We start from the raw sequence: 18,786 nt of genomic DNA on the forward strand, positions 1-18,786 counted from the left end.
AGCACTGTCGGAGGTGAGGAGATTTACCACTGTTCGAATATTATCACTAATGAGCACTGTCGGAGGTGAGGAGATTTACCACTGTTCTAATATTAACACTAATGAGCACTGTCGGAGGTGAGGAGATTTCCCACTGTTCTAATATTAACAATAATGATCACTGCAGGAGTTGATGAGATTTACCACTGTTCGAATATTAACACTAATGAGCACTGCAGGAGGTGATGGATTTACCACTGTTCGAATATTAACACGAATGAGCACTGTTGGAGGTGAGGAGATTTACCACTGTTCTAATATTAACACTTATGAGCACTGCAGGAGGTGATGGATTTACCACTGTTCGAATATTAACACGAATGAGCACTGTCGGAAGTGAAGAGATTTACCACTGTTCTAATATTAACAACAATGAGCACTGCAGGAGGTGAGGAGATTTACCACTGTTCTAATTTTTACACTAATGAGCACTGCAGGAGGTGAGGAGATTTACCACTGTTCTAATATTAACACTAATGAGCACTGTCGGAGGTGAGGAGATTTACCACTGTTCTAATATTAACACTAATGAGCACTGTCGGAGGAGAGAAGATTTACCACTGTTCTAATATTAACAAGAATGAGCACTGTAGGAGGTGAGGAGATTTACCACTGTTCTAAGATTAACACTAATGAACACTGGAGGAGGTGAGGAGATTTACCACTGTTCTAATATTAACACTAATGAGCACTGTAGGAGGTGAGGAGATTTATCACTGTTCTAACATTTACACTGATGAGCACTATAGGAGGTGAGGAGATTTACCACTGTTGTAATATTAACACTAATAAGCAGTGCAGGAGGTGAGGAGAATTACCACTGTTCTAATATTAACACGAATGAGCACTGTCGGAGATGAGGAGATTTACCACTGTTCCAAAATTAACACTAATGTGCACTGAAGGAGTGAGGAGATTTACCACTGTTCCAATATTAACACTGATGAGCACTGTCGGAGGTGAGGAGATTTACCAATATTCTAATATTAACACTGATGAGCACTGTTGGAGGTGAGATTTATCACTGTTCTAATATTAACACTAATGAGCACTGCAGGAGGTGAGGAGATTTACCACTGTTCTAATATTAACACTAATGAGCACTGTAGGAGGTGAAGAGATTTACCACTGTTCTAATATTAACACCAATGAGCACTGTAGGAGGTGAGGAGATTTACCACTGTTCTAACATTTACACTAATGAGCAGTGTAGGAGGTGAGGAGATTTACCACTGTTCTAATATTAACACGAATGAGCACTGTCGGAGATGAGGAGATTTACCACTGTTCTGATATTAACACTAATGAGCACTGTAGGAGGTCAGGAGATTTACCACTTTTCTTATATTAAAAACGAATGAGCACTGTCGGAGGTGAGGAGATTTACCACTGTTCTAATATTAACACTAATGAGCACTGTCGGAGGTGAGGAGATTTACCACTGTTCTAATATTAACACGAATGATCACTGTAGGAGGTGAGATTTATCACTGTTCTAATATTAACACTAATGAGCACCATAGGAGGTGAGGAGATTTAGCAGTGTTCTAATTATAACACTAATGAGCACTGCAGGAGGTGAGAAGATTTACCACTGTTCTAATATTAACACTGATGAGCACTGTCGGAGGTGAGGAGATTTACCAATATTCTAATATTAATACTGATGAGCACTGTTGGAGGTGAGATTTATCACTGTTCTAATATTAACACGAATGAGCACTGCAGGAGGTGAGGAGATTTACCACTGTTCTAATATTAACACTAATGAGCACTGTAGGAGGTGAAGAGATTTACCACTGTTCTAATATTAACACTAATGAGCACTGTAGGAGGTGAGGAGATTTACCACTGTTCTAACATTTACACTAATGAGCAGTGCAGGAGGTGAGGAGATTTACCACTGTTCTAATATTAACACGAATGAGCACTGTCGGAGATGAGGAGATTTACCACTGTTCTAATATTAACACTAATGAGCACTGTAGGAGGTCAGGAGATTTACCACTTTTCTAATATTAAAAACGAATGAGCACTGTCGGAGGTGAGGAGATTTACCACTGTTCTAATATTAACACTAATGAGCACTGTAGGAGGTGAGGAGATTTACCACTGCTCTAATATTAACACGAATGATCACTGTAGGAGGTGAGATTTATCACTGTTCTAATATTAACACTAATGTGCACCATAGGAGGTGAGGAGATTTAGCAGTGTTCTAATTATAACACTAATGAGCACTGCAGGAGGTGAGAAGATTTACCACTGTTCTAATTTTTACACTAATGAGCACTGTAGGAGGTGAGGAGATTTACCACTGTTCCAATATTAACACTAATGAGCACGGTAGGAGGTGAGGAGATTTACCACTGTTCTAATATTAACACTAATAAGCACTGTAGGAGGTGAGGAGATGTACCAATGTTCTAATATTAACGCCAATGAGCACTGTAGGAGGTGAGGAGATTTACCACTGTTCTAATATTAACACCAATGAGCACTGTCGAAGGTGAGGAGATTTACCAATATTCTAATATTAACACAAAAGAGCACCGTCGGAGGTGAGGAGATTTACAAATATTCTAATATTAACACTAATGAGCACTGTCGGAGGTGAGGAGATTTACCACTGTTCCAATATTAACACTAATGAGCACTGTAGGAGGTGAGGAGATTTACCACTGTTCTAATATTAACAGGAATGAGCACTGCAGGAGGTGAGGAGATTTACCACTGTTCCAACATTTACACCAATGAGCACTGTAGGAGGTGAGGAGATTTACCACTGTTCTATTATTAACACTAATGAGCACTGTCGGAGGTGAGGAGATTTACCATTGTTCTAATATTAACACGAATGAGCTCTGTAGGAGGTCAGGAGATTTACCACTGTTCTAATATTAACGCTAATGAACACTGTAGGAGGTGAGGAGATTTACCAATATTCTAATGTTAACACTTATGAGCACTGTCGGAGGTGAGGGGATTTACCACTGTTTGAATATTCACACTAATGAGCACTGTAGGAGGTGAGGATATTTACCACTGTTCCATTATTACCACTAATGAGAACAGTAGGAGTTGAGTAGATTTACCACTGTTCTAATATTAACACTAATGAGCACTGTAGGAGGTGAGGAGATTTACCACTGTTCTAATATTTACACTAATGAGCACTGTAGGAGGTGAGGAGATTTACCACTGTTCTAATATTTACACTAATGAGCACTGTAGGAGGTGAGGAGATTTACCAATGTTCTAATATTTACACTAATGAGCACTGTAGGAGGTGAGGAGATTTACCACTGATCTAATTATAACCCGAATGAGCCCTGCAGGACGTGAGGAGATTTACCACTGTTCCAATATTAACACTAATGAACACGGTAGGAGGTGAGGAGAATTACCACTGTTCTAATATTAACACGAATGAGCACTGTAGGAGGTGAGGAGATTTACCACTGTTCCAATATTAACACTAATGAGCACTGTAGGAGGTGAGGAGATTTACCACTGTTCTAATATTAACACTAATGAGCACTGTAGGAGGTGAGATTTATCACTGTTCTAATATTAACACTAATGAGCACCATAGGAGGTGAGGAGATTTACCACTGTTCTAAGATTAACACTTATGAGCACTGTAGGAGGTGAGGAGATTTACAAATATTCTAATATTAACACTAATGAGAACTATAGGAGGTGAGGAGATTTACCACTGTTTGAATATTAACACTAATGAGCACTGTCGGAGGTGAGGAGATTTACCAATATTCTAATATTAACACTAATGAGCACTGTAGGAGGTGAGGAGATTTACGACTGTTACAATATTAACACTAATGAGCACTGTCGGAGGTGAGGAGATTTACCAATATTCTAATATTAACACTAATGAGCACTGTCGGATGTGAGGAGATTTACCACTGTTCTAATATTAACACTAATGAGCACTGTAGGTGGTGAGGAGATTTACCAATATTCTAATATTAACACTGTTGAGCACTGTCGGAGGTGAGGAGATTTAGCACTGTTCTCATATTAACACCAATGAGCACTGTAGGAGGTGAGGAGATTTACCACTGTTCTAATATTAACACGAATGAGCACTGCAGGAGGTGAGGAGATTTACCACTGTTCTAATATTAACGCTAATGATCACTGTAGGAGGTGAGGAGATTTACCAATATTCTAATATTAGCACTGATGAGCACTGTAGGAGGTGAGGGGATTTACCACTGTTTGAATATTAACACTAATGAGCACTGTCGGAGGTGAGGAGATTTACCACTGTTCTCATATTAACACGAATGAGCACTGTAGGAGGTGAGCAGATTTACCACTGTTCTAATATTGACACGAATGAGCACTGCAGGAGGTGAGGAGATTTACCACTTTTCTAATATTAACGCTAATGATCACTGTAGGAGGTGGGGAGATTTACCAATATTCTAATATTAACACTGATGAGCAGTGTTGGAGGTGAGGAGATTTACCACTGTTCCAATATTAACACTAATGAGCACTGTAGGAGGTGAGGAGATTTACCACTGTTCCAATATTAACACTAATGAGCACTTTAGGAGGTGAGGAGATTTACCATATTCTAAGATTAACACTAATGAGCACAGCAGGAGGTGAGGAGATTTATCACTGTTCTAATATTAACATGATGTGGAGATGCCGGTGATGGACTGGGGTTGACAATTGTAAACAATTTTACAACACCAAGTTATAGTCCAGCATTTTTATTTGAAATTCACAAGCTTTCGGAGGCTTCCTCCTTCCTCAGGTGAACGTGGAAATGAAATCCTCGCATTTATAAATCACAGAACAATGCTTGGTGATTACAGACAGTGTTTTCAACTGCCCGTTGCCAAGGCAATCAGTCTGCAGACAGACAGACAGGTGTTATCTGCAGATCCCCCGAATATACAAACCACTAAAAAAAAAGAGAGGCAGAAACATCGAAAATACAGCAAATGACCCGTTGTATTAAAAACAGATAACATTTGTTCGCTGGTGGGTTAACGTGTTGCGTGACATGAACCCAAGATCCCGGTTGAGGCCGTCCTCATGGGTGCGGAATTTGGCTATCAATTTCTGCTCGACGATTTTGCGTTGTCGTGTGTGTCGAAGGCCGCGTTGGTGTATGCTTACCCGAAGGTCGGTGGATGAATATCCATGACTGCTGAAGTGTTCCCCGACTGGGAGGGAACCCTCCTGTTTGGCGATTGTTGCGCGGTGTCCGTTCATCCGTTGTCGCAGCGTCTGCATAGTCTCGCCAATGTACCATGCTCTGGGGCATCCTTTCCTGCAACGTATGAGGTGGACAACGTTGGCCGAGTCACAGGAGTATGAACCGTGCACCTGGTGGGTGGTGTCCTCTCGTGTGATGGTGGTATCTGTGTCGATGATCTGGCATGTCTTGCAGAGGTTACCGTGGCAGGGTTGTGTGGTGTCGTGGGCGCTGTTCTCCTGAAAGCTGGGTAATTTGCTGCGAACGATGGTCTGTTTGAGGTTGGGTGGCTGTTTAAAGGCGAGTAGTGGAGGCGTGGGGATGGCCATAGCGAGGTGTTTGTCCTCATTGATGACATGTTGAAGGCTGCGGAGAACATGGTGTAGTTTCTCCGCTCCGGGGAAGTACTGGACGACAAAGGGTACTCTGTTGGTTGCGTCCCGTGTTGGTCTCCTGAGGGGGTCGATGCGATTTTTCGCTGTAGCCCGTCGGAACTGTCGATCGACAAGCCGAGCGTCATATCCCGTTCTTACGAGGGCGTCTTTCAGCGTCTGTAGGTGTCTATCGCGTTCCTCCTCGTCTGAGCAGACCCTGTGTATTCGCAGGGCCTGTCCATAGGGGATGACCTCTTTCACGTGGTTCGGGTGGAAGCTGGAAAAGTGGAGCTTCGTGAGGTTGTCTGTGGGCTTGCGGTAGAGTGAGGTGCTGAGGTGCCCGTCTTTGATGGAGATTCATGTGTCCAAGAAAGAAACTGATTCTGAGGAGTAGTCCATGGTGAGCTTGATGGTGGGATGGAACTTGTTGATGTTATCATCTAGTCTCTTTAGTGATTCCTCGCAGTGGGTCCATAGAAAGAAAATGTCGTCGATGTATCTGGTGTATAGTGTTGGTTGGAGGTCCTGTGCAGTGAAGAAGTCCTGCTCGAACTTGTGCATTAAAATGTTGGCATATTGGGGTGCGAATTTGGTCCCCATGGCTGTTCTGTGTGTTTGGGTAAAGAACTGGTTATCGAAGGTGAAGACATTGTGATCCAGGATGAAGCGGATGAGTTGTCGGATGGCGTCTGGAGATTGGCTGTTGTTTGTGTTGAGTATTGATGCTGTCGCAGCGATGCCGTCATCGTGGGGGATACTGGTGTAGAGTGCCGAGACGTCCATCGTGGTGAGAAGTGTTCCTGGTTCAACTGGTCCGTGGGTACTGAGTTTTTGTAGGAAGTCTGTAGTGTCGCGACAGAAGCTGGGGGTTCCCTGTACGATGGGTTTCAGGATGCCCTCGATGTATCCAGAGAGGTTCTCACACAGGGTTCCGTTGCCTGATACGATAGGACGTCCGGGTGTGTTGGCTTTGTGTATCTTTGGGAGGCAGTAGAAGTCTCCCACGCGGGGAGTACGTGGGATGAGTGTGCGTAGGATGCTTTGAAGGTCTGGATCGAAGGTCTTGATCAGTTTGTTGAGCTGGTTGGTGTGTTCTTTGGTTGGATCTGCGGGTAACCGTCTGTAGTGTTCCTGGTTGTCCAGTTGTCGGTATGCTTCTTTGCAATAGTCCGTTCTGTTCTGTATGACGATGGCTCCTCCTTTGTCCGCTGGTTTGATGACGATGTTGCGGTTGGTCTTGAGAGCGTTGATGGCGTTGCGTTGTGCTCGGGTGACATTCTGGACTGTCTTCTGAGTGCGGCTGATGAAGGAGGAAGCCTCCGAAAGCTTGTGAATTTCAAATAAAATTGCTGGACTATAACTTGGTGTTGTAAAATTGTTTACAACTAATATTAACACTAATGGTTACTTTAGGAAGTGAGGAGATTTACCACTGTTCTCATATTAACAATAATGAGCACTGCAGGAGGTGAGGAGATTTACCACTGTTCTGATATTAACACTAATGAGCACTGTAGGAGGTGAGGAGATTTACCACTGTTCTAATATTTACACTAATGAGCAGTGTAGGAGGTGAGGAGATTTACCACTGTTCTAATATTAACACTAATGAGCACTGTAGGAGGTGAGGAGATTTACCACTGTTCTAATATTAACACTAATGAACACTGTAGGAGGTGAGGAGATTTACCAATATTCTAATATTAACACTAATTAGCACTGTCGGAGTTGAGGAGATTTACCACCGTTCGAATATTAACACTAATGAGCACTGTAGGAGGTGAGGAGATTTACCACTGTTCCAATATTAACACTGATGAGCACTGCAGGAGGTTAGGAGATTTACCACTGCTCTAATATTAACACTAATGAGCAGTGCAGGAGGTGAGGAGATTTACCACTGTTCTAATATTAACACTAATGAGCACTGTAGGAGGTGAGGAGATTTACCACTGTTCTAATATTAACACTAATGGTTACTTTAGGAAGTGAGGAGATTTACCACTGTTCTGATATTAACACTAATGAGCACTGTAGGAGGTGAGGAGATTTACCACTGTTCTAATATTAACACTAATGAGCACCGTAGGAGGTGAGGAGATTTACCACTGTTCTAATATTAACACTATTGTATAATATTATGAATCATGTAACTTTAAACATTTAGGTCATGCACAGTATTTATTTTCAGAATGTCTCCAGGGATCTTACAATCTCATAAATGTTCAAGTGGTAGATTTGACTGTTTTTATCTAATCATCTGTGTGTGTGACTCGCTGTTGTGTATGTGTCTCATGAATGTGCGTCCAATCAAACTATCAGTCAGTGTACTTTCCTTTCCCCACTGTGGAAATGTAAAAGTGAATAGGTTTCGGATCAGTGATTTACCATCACCGAATCCCCCACCGTCAACATCCTGGGGGTCACCATTTACCAGAAACTTAACTGGACCAGCCATATAAATACTGCAGCTGCAAGTGCAGGTCAGAAGCTGGGTATTCTGCGGCGAGTGACTCACCTCCTGACTGCACAAAGCCTTTCCATCATACTATTAGTACTCCTCCGCTCCATTCCGGACAGTATTAATAATCTCGAGCTTCATTACTCACACTATTAATGCTCCTCCGCTCCATTCCTGACAATATTTATAATCCCGGGCTTCATTACTCATACCATTAGCACTCCTCCGCTCTATTCCTGACAGTATTAATAATCCCGAGCTTCATTGCTCACACTATTAATGCTCCTCCGCTCCATTCCTGACAGTATTAATAATCCCGGGCTTCATTACTCATACCATTAGCACTCCTCCGCTCCATTCCTGACAGTATTAATAATCCCGAGCTTCATTACTCATACTATTAATGCTCCTCCGCTCCATTCCTGACAGTATTAATAATCCAGAGCTTCATTACTCATACTATTAATGCTCCTCCGCTCCATTCCTGACAGTATTAATAATCCCGAGATTCATTACTCATACTATTAATGCTCCCCCGCTCCATTCCAGACAGTATTAATAATCGCGGGCTTCATTACTCATACTATTAATGCTCCTCCGCTCCATTCCTGACAGTATTAATAATCGCAGCCTTCATTACCCACTATTAATGCTCCTCCGCTCCATTCCTGACAGTATTAATAATCCCAGGTTTCATTACTCACTACTAATGCTCCTCCGCTCCATTCCTGACAGTATTAATATTCCCGGGCTTCATTACTCACATTATTACGACTCCTCCGCTCCATTCCTGACAGTATTAATATTCCCGGGCGTCATTACTCACATTATTACTACCCCTCCGCTCCATTCCTGACAGTATTAATATTCCCGGGCTTCATTACTCACATTATTACTACTCCTCCGCTCCATTCCTGACAGTATTAATATTCCCGGGCTTCATTACTCACGTTATTACTACTCCTCCGCTCCATTCCTGACAGTATTAATAATCCAGAGCTTCATTACTCATACTATTAATGCTCCTCCGCTCCATTCCTGACAGTATTAATAATCCCGAGATTCATTACTCATACTATTAATGCTCCCCCGCTCCATTCCAGACAGTATTAATAATCGCGGGCTTCATTACTCATACTATTAATGCTCCTCCGCTCCATTCCTGACAGTATTAATAATCGCAGCCTTCATTACCCACTATTAATGCTCCTCCGCTCCATTCCTGACAGTATTAATAATCCCAGGTTTCATTACTCACTACTAATGCTCCTCCGCTCCATTCCTGACAGAATTAATATTCCCGGGCTTCATTACTCACATTATTACGACTCCTCCGCTCCATTCCTGACAGTATTAATATTCCCGGGCGTCATTACTCACATTATTACTACCCCTCCGCTCCAATCCTGACAGTATTAATATTCCCGGGCTTCATTACTCACATTATTACTACTCCTCCGCTCCATTCCTGACAGTATTAATATTCCCGGGCTTCATTACTCACGTTATTACTACTCCTCCGCTCCATTCCTGACAGTATTAATATTCCTGGGCTTCATTACTCACATTATTACTACTCCTCCGCTCCATTCCTGACAGTATTAATAATCCCGGGCTTCATTATTCACATTATTACTACTCCTCCGCTCCATTCCTGACAGTATTAATATTCCCGGGCTTCTTTATTCACATTATTACTGCTCCTCCGCTCCATTCCTGACAGTATTAATATTCCCGGGCTTCTTTGCTCACATTATTACTACTCCTCCGCTCCATTCCTGCCAGTATTATTACTCCCTGTTCCCACACCCACCTTCTGCTGGGTCCGCGGCCAGCGCCGAAGGCGGACTCTCAGTCCGCCCGTCCCGCTCCTCCTCCTCCTCTCCTTCCACCATCACCCCCGGGCCCTTCAACCGCCGCTCCTGATCCTGATCCTCGCCGCCCTCCACGGCCGCCGCCTGCCGCTCATCCTTCTTCTTCTTCTTCCTCTTCCTCAACCTCCACCGCCATATTACCGACTCTCGGGCGGACGCGCTCTCCCAACAAGTGCCCCCCACCGTGCGTCTGCAAAAGCGTCAGTGCGCCTGCGTCAAACGCAGCCCCGCCCCGCCCGTCGCCCCTGACAACCAGGCGGTGAGTGACAGCGCCGCCCCGCCCACTCCAACACCACGGCAGCTGATTGGTTGGTTGACTGACTGACAGGAAGGCGGTGACCCCGCCCTCGTCTCCCCGGCAGCCGCTAGGTGAGTGACAGCGAGGCCCAGGCCCGTCCCCTGTTACCCTGACAACCAGAGTGATTGACGGAGAGGGCGCTTCCAGGGACTGGAAATCATGGGTCAGAGAATCATTGTATTGTAAGGGGGGTGGAGTACAGGTGTGAGGAAGTCTGACTGTAATTGGACAGGGACTTGGTGAGAGCTCACCTGGAGTACAGGGGTGAGGAAGTCTGACTGTAATTGTACAGGGACATGGTGAGAGCTCACCTGGAGTACAGGGGTGAGGAAGTCTGACTGTCATTGTACAGGGACTTGGTGAGAGCTCACCTGGAGTACAGGGGTGAGGAAGTCTGACTGTAATTGTACAGGGACTTGGTGAGAGCTCACCTGGAGTACAGGAGTGAGGAAGTCTGACTGTAATTGTAAAGGGACTTGGTGAGAGCTCACCTGGAGTACAGGTGTGAGGAAGTCTGACTGTAATTGTACAGGGACTTGGTGAGAGCTCACCTGGAGTACAGGGGTGAGGAAGTCTGACTGTAATTGTACAGGGACTTGGTGAGAGCTCACCTGGAGTACAGGGGTGAGGAAGTCTGGCTGTAATTGTACAGGGACTTGGTGAGAGCTCACCTGGAGTACAGGGGTGAGGAAGTCTGACAGTAATTGTATTGGGACTTGGTGAGACCTCACCTGGAGTACAGGAGTGAGGAAGTCTGACTGTAATTTTACAGGGACTTGGTGAGAGCTCACCTGGAGTACAGGGGTGAGAAAGTCTGACTGTAATTGTACAGGGACTTGGTGAGAGCTCACCTGGAGTACAGGGGTGAGGAAGTCTGACTGTAATTGTACAGGGACTTGGTGAGAGCTCACCTGGAGTACAGGGGTGAGGAAGTCTGACAGTAATTGTACAGGGACTTGGTGAGACCTCACCTGGAGTACAGGGGTGAGGAAGTCTGACTGTAATTGTACAGGGACTTGGTGAGAGCTCACCTGGAGTACAGGGGTGAGAAAGTCTGACTGTAATTGTACAGGGACTTGGTGAGAGCTCACCTGGAGTACAGGGGTGAGGAAGTCTGACTGTAATTGTACAGGGACTTGGTGAGACCTCACCTGGAGTACAGGGGTGAGGAAGTCTGGCTGTAATTGTACAGGGACTTGGTGAGAGCTCACCTGGAGTACAGGGGTGAGGAAGTCTGACTGTAATTGTACAGGGACTTTGTGAGAGCTCACCTGGAGTACAGGGGTGAGGAAGTCTGACTGTAATTGTACAGGGACTTTGTGAGAGCTCACCTGGAGTACAGGGGTGAGGAAGTCTGACTGTAATTGTACAGGGACTTGGTGAGAGCTCACCTGGAGTACAGGGGTGAGGAAGTCTGACTGTAATTGTACAGGGACTTGGTAAGAGCTCGCCTGGAGTATAGGGGTGAGCAAGTCTGACTGTAATTGTACAGGTACTTGGTGAGAGCTCACCTGGAGCACTGGGGACAGTTCTGGTTTCCTTATATAAGGAAAGATATACTCGCCTTACTGTCAGTGCAACAAAGGTTCACTGGATTAATCCCTGGGATGAGGGGGTTGTCCTATGAGGAGAGGTTGAGTAGAATGGGCCGATACTCTCTGGAGTTTAAAATAATGAGAGGAGATCTCATTCAATCATATAAGATTCTGAGGTGTTTTGACAGGGTAGATGCTGAGAGGCTGTTTCCCCTGGCTGGATAGTCCAGAACAAGGGGGCATAGTCTCAGGATAAGGGGTCGGACATTTAGGACTGAGATAAGGAGGAATTTCTTCACTCAGAGGGTTGTGATCCTTTGGAATCATCTACCCCAGAGGGCTGTGGATGCTCAGTCATTGACTATATTCAAGGCTGAGATCGATAGATTTTTGGACTCTAGCGGAATTGAGGGATATGGGGATCCGGCGGGAAAGCGGAGTTGAGGTCGAAGATCAGCCATGATCTGATTGAATGGCTGTGCAGGATTGAGTGGCCGTGAGGCCGACTCCTGCTACTATTTCTTACGTCCTAATAGATCATAGAATCATATATCACAGAATGATGGATAACAGAGTCACATATCAGAATCATATATCATAGGATGATAGGTGATAGAATCACATGTCATAGGATCACATATCATAGGATCATAGATCATAGGATCATAGATCATAGAATCATATATCATAGGATGATAGGTGATAGAATCACATATCATAGAATCACATAACATAGAATCATATATCATAGGATGACATATCATAGAATCATATATCATAGGATGACATATCATAGAATCATATATCATAGGATGACATATCATAGGATGACCTAACATAGAATCATATATCATAGGATGACCTATCAGAATCATATATCATAGGATGACATATCATGTAATCATATATCATAGGATGACATATAGAATCATATATCATAGGATGACATATCATAGGATGACATATCATAGAATCATATATCATAGGATGACATATCAGAATCATATTTCATAGGATGACATATCATAGAATCACATATCATAGAATCTTAGAAATTTACAGCACAGAAGGATGCCATTTGGCCCATCGTGCCTGCGCTGGCCGAACATGAGCTATCCAGCTATGCAGCCTGATCCACTCCATCACTGAGAGAGTTCATTTTCTGCCACTCCATCACTGAGACTGTCAATACTCCCCGCTCCATTACTGACAGTATCAATACTGCCCCGCTTATCTCCTGACAGAATTAATGCACCCCCGTCCAATTCCTGACAGAATTAATACACCCCCGTCCCATTCCCGACAGAATTAATACGCCTCCGCTCAATTTCTGACAATATTAATGCTCCCTCGCTCCATTCCTGACAGTATCAATACTCCGGGTTCCATCACTGACAGATTTAGTACTCCAACGCTCCATTCCTGACGGTATTAATACTATCCCACTCTATTACTGACGGTATTAATAATCTCATGCTCCATTACCGAGGGTATTAATACTCCACCGCTCTAATTCTGATGGTATTAATACTTCACCGCTCGATTCCTGACAGTATAATACTCCCCAATCCATTGCTGACAGTATCAATACTCCCTCGCTCCATTCCTAACAGTATCAATACTTGCTGTTCCATCACTGACAGTATTATTATTCCAACGCTCCATTCCTGACAGTATTAATGCTCCCTCACTCGATTTCTGACAGTATTAATTCCACCCGCTCCATTCCGGAGAGTTATAATACTACCCCGCTCTATTACAGAGAGCATTAATACTCTCCCTGTCCATCACTGTATGTATTAATAGAACTACATATCAGAGAATCAAATATCATAGATCTTAAAATCATAGAATCACATATCACAGAATCACATATCATGGAATCATATATCATAGAATCATATAGAATCTTAGAATCATAGAAATTTATGACACAGAAGGATACCATTCTGCCCATCGTGCCTGCGCTGGCTGAAAATGAGCCATCCAGACTAATCCCACTATCCAGCACTTGGTCCATAGCCTTGCGGCTTACGGAACTTCAAGTGCATATCCAAGCACTTTATAAATGCGATGAGAGTTTCTGCCTCTACCACACTTACAGGCAGTGAATCCCAAACCTCTACCACCCACTGGGTGAAAAAAATTCTACTCAGCTCCCTTCTGATCCATCTATCAATTACATTAAATCTATTCCCCCTGGGTATTGACCCCTCCACGAAGAGAAATAGGTCCTCCCTATCCGCTCTATCTCGTCCCCTCATAATTTTATATCTCTCAATTAATCTCCCCTCAGCCTCCTCTGTTCCAATGAAACATCCCCAGCCTATCCAATCTTTCCTCAATGCAAAAATTCCCCAGTCCTGGCAGCATCCTCGTAAATCACCTCTGTACTCTCAAGTGCATTCACATCTTTCCTGTAATGTGGTGACCAGAACTGTACGCAGTACTCAAGCTGTGGCCTAACTAGTGTTTCATAAAGTTCAAGCATAACCTCCCTGCTCTTATATTCTATGCATCGGCTATATCCCATTTGCCTTCTTAACGACATTCTCTACCTGTCCTGCTACCTTCAGGGATCTGTGCACATGCACTCCAAGGTCCCTCTGTTCCTCTATACCTCTCAGTATCCTCCCATTTATTGTGTATTCCCTTGCCTTATTTACCCTCGCCAAATGCATTTCCTCACAATTATCTGGGATTGAATTCCATTTGCCACTTTTCTGCCCACCTGACAAGTCCATTGATATATTCGTGCGGTCTACAGTTTTCCTCCTCACTATCAACCACACGGCCAATTTATGTATCCCCTGCCAACTTCTTAATCATGCCCCCTACATTTCAGTCTAAATCATTACTATATACCGCAAAAAGCAATGGACCTAGTACTGAGCCCTGCGGAACCCCACTGGAAACAGCCTTCTAGTCACAAATACATCCGTCGGCCATTACCCTTTTCTTCCTGCCAATGAGCAGTTTTGGATCCAACTTGCCTCTTTCCCTTGGTTCCCCTGGCCTTTTACTTTTCTGACCAGTCTGCCAAAATCCATGTAGATTACAATCAAACGCGCTACCCTAATCGACCCTCCATGATACCTCCTCAAAAAATTCAATCAAGTTAGTCAGACACGACCTTCACTCAACAAATGCATATATCATAGAATCATATGTCAGGGAATGATAGATCGTGGAATCCTAAATCATAGAATCACATATCATAGAATCATAAATTATAGAATCATGTTTCATAGAACCACATACCATAGGGTCACATATCATAGAAAGATAGAATCTTACAGCACATGTGTAGACCATTCGGCCCATTGTACCTGTGCCAGCTCTTTGAAAGAAAGAAAGACTTGCATTTGTATAAAAGCAGAATATGCTGGAAATACTCAGTAAGTCAGGCAGCATTTGTCGAGAAAGATTGTTAACTTTTCACGTCGATGACCCTTCGTCAGAACTGGAAGAAATTGAAGATGAAACAGATTTTGAACAGGGAAAGGAGGGTGGGGGGGGGGCGCGGGTGAAGGAGAAGAGGAAAGAACGAAAGGGAAGGACTGTGATAGAGTGGAGGGCAGGAGTGATTAAATGACGAAAGCGATGATGGTGCAAGGTAAGGAGGGTGCTAACGGGACAAGTAAAGAAACAAAAGTTGCGTCTAGAGGAGCTGTAAATGGCAATAACAGAACCACAATCAGCACCTGCTCGTCCGGAAAAATGGGAGCACTGGTGGTGACCTGAAGTTTTTGAGATCAGCAAAAAAGGACCAAGAGATTGATTGAGAGGAAAAATAGTGTATGAGAGTAAAGGTGGAAGGAAGATAAAAGCGGACTGGAAAAGATTCTCCAAGGATGGAAATAGAACAAGATTAGTGAAGACAAGTGTTGGTCGGTGAGGGTGAGAAAGGGGAGAATTTCTAATGGGGAACAAGGACTGACTGGGTTTCACTGGGCAGCTGTCAGTGTCCCACCTGATGGGGAGCGTTGATCATCACACTGAGAAATGTTCAATCCCAGAGCAAACCGATGGTGTATTGGTGTAAAGGGGCATCCTCGCTCACACTCACCGATATACAGGGACATCCTCATCACACTCACCGATAAAGAGGGGCATCCTCGCTCACATTCACCGATATACAGGGGCATCCTCGCTCACACTCACCGATATACAGGGGCATCCTCGCTCACACTCACTGATAATAAGGGCCATCCTCGCTCATACTCATTGATATAAAGGGGCATACTCGCTCTCTCACGCACACTCAGAGTCACTCAGATATACAAAGGCATCCTCGCTCATATACTCACTCAGAGTCACTCACTGATATACAGGGCCATCCTCTCTCTCACACACTCACTCAGAGTCACTCACTGATATACAGAGGCATCTTCTTTATCTCACACACACTCACCCAGAGTCACTCACTGAAATACAGAGGCATCCTCTCACATTCATCCAGAGTCACTCACTGATATACAGAAGCATCCTCTCTCATTCACGCATCCAGACCATGCGGGGAGTGTCGGGGACTGTGGGAAGGAGGGAGGAGGATCAGGATCAGACCATGCGGGGAGTGTCTGGGACTGGGGGAGGGAGGGAGGGAGGGAGGGGGATCAGGACAAGACCGTGCAGGGAGTGTCTGGGACTGGGGGAGGGAGGGGGTTCAGGATCAGACCGTGCGCGGAGTGTCTGGGACTGTGGGATGGAGTGAGGGAGGGTGATCAGGATCAGTCCGCGAGGGGAGTGTCTGGGACTGGGCGAGGGAGGGAGGGGTTCAGGATCAGACCGTGCGGGAGTGTCTGGGACTCGGGGATGGAGCGAGGGAGGGGGATCAGGATCAGAACGTGCGGGGATTGTCTGGGACTGGGGGAGGGAGGGAGGGGGATCAGGATCTGACCGTGCGGGGAGTGTCTGGGACTGGGGGATGGAGGGAGGGGGATCAGGATCTGACCGTGCGGGGAGTGTCTGGGACAGGGGGAGGGAGGGAGGGAGGGGGATCAGGATCACACCGTGCGGGGAGTGTCTGGGACTGTGAGAGGGAGGGAGGAGGATCAGGATCAGACCGTGCGGGGAGTGTCTGGGACTGGGAGAGGGAGGGAGGGGGATCAGGATCAGACCGTGCGGGGAGTGTCTGGGACTGGGAGAGGGAGGGAGTGGGATCAGGATCAGATCGTGCGGGGTGTGTCTGGGACTGAGGGAGGGAGGGAGGGGGATCAGGATCAGACCGTGCGGGGAGTGTCTGGGACTGGGAGAGGGAGGGAGGGGGATCAGGATCAGACCGTGCGGGGAGTGTCTGGGACTGGGAGAGGGAGGGAGGGGGATCAGGATCAGACCGTGCGTGGAGTGTCTGGGACTGGGAGAGGGAGGGAGGGGGATCAGGATCAGACCGTGCGTGGAGTGTCTGGGACTGGGAGAGGGAGGGAGTGGGATCAGGATCAGATCGTGCGGGGTTTGTCTGGGATTGAGGGAGGGAGGGAGGGGGATCAGGATCAGACCGTGCGGGGAGTGTCTGGGATTGGGGGAGGGTGGGCGGCGGATCAGGATCAGACCGTGCGGGGAGTGTCTGGGACTGGGGGAGGGAGGGAGGGGGATCAGGATCAGACCGTGCGGGGAGTGTCTAGCAGGGGGGGAGGGAGGGCGGGGGATCAGGATCCGACGGTGCGGGGAGTATCTGGGACTGGAGGAGGGAGGGAGGGGGATCAGGAACTGACCGTGCAGGGAGTGTTTGTGACTGGGGGAGGGAGGGAGGGGGATCAGGATCAGACCGTGCGGGGTGTGTCTGGAACTGGGGGAGGGAGGGCGGGGGATCAGGATCAGACCGTGCGGGGAGTGTCTGGGACTGGGGGAGTGAGGGAGGGGGATCAGGATAAGACCGTGCGGGGAGTGTCTGGGACTGGGGGAGGGAGGGAGAGGGATCAGGATCAGACCTGGTGTGGAGTGTCTGGGACTGAGGGAGGGAGGGAGGTGGATCAGGATCAGACCGTGCGGGGAGTGTCTGGGACTGTGAGAGGGAGGGAGGGGAATCAGGATCAGACCATGCGGGGAGTGTCTGGGACTGGGGGAGGGAGGGAGGGGGATCAGGATCAGACCGTGCGGGGAGTGTCTGGGACTGGAGGAGGGAGGGAGGTGGATCAGGATCAGACCGTGCGGGGAGTGTCTGGGACTGGGAGAGGCAGGGAGGGGGATCAGGATCAGACCATGCGGGTAGTGTCTGGGACTGGGAGAGGGAGGGAGGGGGATCAGAATCAGAACGTGCGGGGAGTGTCTGGGATTGGGAGAGGGAGGGAGGGGGATCAGGATCAGACCGTGCGGGGAGTGTCTGGGACTGGGGGAGGGAGGGAGGGGGATCAGGATCAGACCGTGCGGGGAGTGTCTGGGACTGGAGGAGGGAGGGAGGTGGATCAGGATCAGACCGTGCGGGGAGTGTCTGGGACTGGGAGAGGCAGGGAGGGGGATCAGGATCAGACCATGCGGGTAGTGTCTGGGACTGGGAGAGGGAGGGAGGGGGATCAGAATCAGAACGTGCGGGGAGTGTCTGGGATTGGGAGAGGGAGGGAGGGGGATCAGGATCAGACCGTGCGGGGAGTGTCTGGGACTGGGGGAGGGAGGGAGGGGGATCAGGATCAGACCGTGCGGGGAGTGTCTGGGACTGGGGGAGGGAGGGAGGGGGCTCAGGATCAGACCGTGCGGGGAGTGTCCGGGACTGGAGGAGGGAGGAAGGGGGATCAGGATCAGACCGTGCGGGGAGTGTCTGGGACTGGGGGAGGGAGTCAGGGGGATCAGGATCAGACCGTGCGGGGAGTGTCTGGGACTGGGAGAGGGAGTGAGGGGGATCAGAATCAGAACGTGCGGGGAGTGTCTGGGACAGGGAGAGGGAGGGAGGGGGATCAGAATCAGACCGTGCGGGGTGTGTGCGGGACTGGGGGCCGCTCGGAGTGGGGGGGCTCAGGATCCAGGGGCAAA

The 18,786-nt window shown here is 46.8% G+C and overlaps 1 protein-coding gene across 3 annotated transcripts in view; it reads right to left on the reverse strand.

Moving 5' to 3' along the window:
• The window catches only part of LOC137316369 (NACHT, LRR and PYD domains-containing protein 3-like), a 41,703-nt gene extending 31,549 nt beyond the window's left edge, over nucleotides 1–10,154 (reverse strand). For 2 of the 3 annotated variants that reach the window (XM_067980439.1, XM_067980438.1), the window contains exons 1-2: nucleotides 9,927–10,005; nucleotides 5,200–6,978 (exon numbers count right to left, since the gene is read on the reverse strand). In XM_067980439.1, coding sequence (XP_067836540.1) covers nucleotides 5,200–5,347 — 148 coding nt within the window. In that variant the 5' untranslated portion in view covers nucleotides 5,348–6,978; nucleotides 9,927–10,005. Of the gene's footprint in view, nucleotides 1–5,199; nucleotides 6,979–9,926 lie in introns of all 3 variants that reach the window. The other variant, XM_067980440.1, reaches the window with a different exon arrangement.
• Nucleotides 10,155–18,786: the final 8,632 nt, after the last annotated feature.

The sequence above is a fragment of the Heptranchias perlo genome, unplaced genomic scaffold (assembly GCF_035084215.1).
Source record: "Heptranchias perlo isolate sHepPer1 unplaced genomic scaffold, sHepPer1.hap1 HAP1_SCAFFOLD_59, whole genome shotgun sequence".
NCBI lineage: Eukaryota > Metazoa > Chordata > Chondrichthyes > Hexanchiformes > Hexanchidae > Heptranchias > Heptranchias perlo.